Source organism: Bubalus kerabau, chromosome 15, assembly GCF_029407905.1.
Source record: "Bubalus kerabau isolate K-KA32 ecotype Philippines breed swamp buffalo chromosome 15, PCC_UOA_SB_1v2, whole genome shotgun sequence".
In the NCBI taxonomy this organism is placed as follows: Eukaryota; Metazoa; Chordata; class Mammalia; order Artiodactyla; family Bovidae; genus Bubalus; species Bubalus kerabau.
The window spans coordinates 45,815,960-45,817,422 of record NC_073638.1 but is presented as its reverse complement, the minus strand read 5'-3'; the positions used below and the strand labels follow the sequence as shown (position 1 = coordinate 45,817,422).

Here is a 1,463-nt window from a genome sequence, read left to right as displayed (position 1 = left end):
CCTCCCAAATTCTAACCAGGCAAAAAAAGATTTATGAAGAGGAGAAAATTAATTAGATGCATTGATCTGCATCATAATCATAAAGCTACTTCTAAAGTTATGATAAATCCACGTGTATGTGTTCTTTAATGAAATCATGAACATTGTGCTTGTTTTCAAAGGTCTATGTGTTTTTAGGAATATCACTGCCTCCCAAAATAGACACTTTGGTGGCTCCTTCAGGGATGCATGGTTCTGATTAGGTATAAACTTTCTCTATATGTCAACGTACAATTAGAAACATATCAACTCTTCTGAAATCTGACCTAGAGCCATTTCAGAGCTCATGCTGTGGCCATTCTTTCTTGTGCTTTTCTTCTCAGCTAACACAAGATAATTTCCCTTGCAACTGAGATCCTGATCTTGCCTCTTTCCCTGACAATAAGAAGGATTCTGAAAAACAAATCCAGAATCTGACTCTTCCAGTCGAGAACCTCTATGACCACAGCTGGGGGTTCATTCCTATATTTATGGCTGAAGGAAACTGGACAAGAGTTAATGAGTTTATCCTCATGAGTTTCTCTTCCTTACCTACTGAAATACAGTCATTACTCTTCCTGACATTTCTAGTCATCTACCTGGTCACTCTGCTGGGAAACAGCCTCATCATTCTGGTTACCTTGGCTGACCCCATGCTGCACAGCCCCATGTACTTCTTCCTCAGGAACTTGTCCTTCTTAGAGATTGGCTTCAATTTAGCCATTGTGCCCAAGATGCTGGGGACCCTGATTGCTCAGGACACAACCATCTCCTTTCTTGGCTGTGCCACTCAGATGTATTTCTTCTTCTTCTTTGGGGTTTCTGAATGCTCCCTCCTGGCCACCATGGCCTATGACCGCTATGTAGCCATCTGCAGTCCCTTGCACTACCCAGTCATCATGAACCCAAGGGCACGTGCCAAACTGGCAGCTGTCTCCTGGTTTCCAGGCATTCCTGTAGCTACTGTGCAGACCACGTGGCTCTTCAGCTTTCCATTCTGTGGTAGCAACAAGGTGAACCACTTCTTCTGTGACAGCCCTCCTGTGCTGAGGCTGGTCTGTGCAGACACAGCGCTGTTTGAGATCTATGCCATCATTGGAACCATTCTATTTGTCATGATACCCTGCTTGCTGATCCTATGTTCCTACACTCGCATCACTGCTGCAATCCTGAAGATTCCATCGGCAAAGGGGAAGCATAAAGCCTTCTCTACCTGCTCCTCTCACCTGCTCGTCGTATCCCTTTTCTATATATCTTTAAGCCTCGTCTACTTCCGTCCAAAGTCCAATAATTCTCCTGAAAGCAAGAAAGTGCTATCACTGTCCTACACTGTTGTGACTCCCATGTTGAACCCCATCATCTACAGCCTGAGAAATAATGAGGTGAAGAATGCCCTTAGCCGGACCTTCCACAAGGCCCTGGGCCTTAGAAACTGCATCCTATAA

The 1,463-nt window shown here is 44.6% G+C and overlaps 1 protein-coding gene across 1 annotated transcript; it reads left to right on the top strand.

Annotated features, from left to right (window-relative positions):
- Positions 1-500: 500 nt before the first annotated feature.
- On the top strand, positions 501-1,463 carry LOC129628118 (olfactory receptor 10A5-like). The gene has a single exon (XM_055547551.1). The coding sequence runs from the start codon at positions 510-512 to the stop codon at positions 1,461-1,463; it is 954 nt and encodes a 317-aa protein (XP_055403526.1). The 5' UTR covers positions 501-509.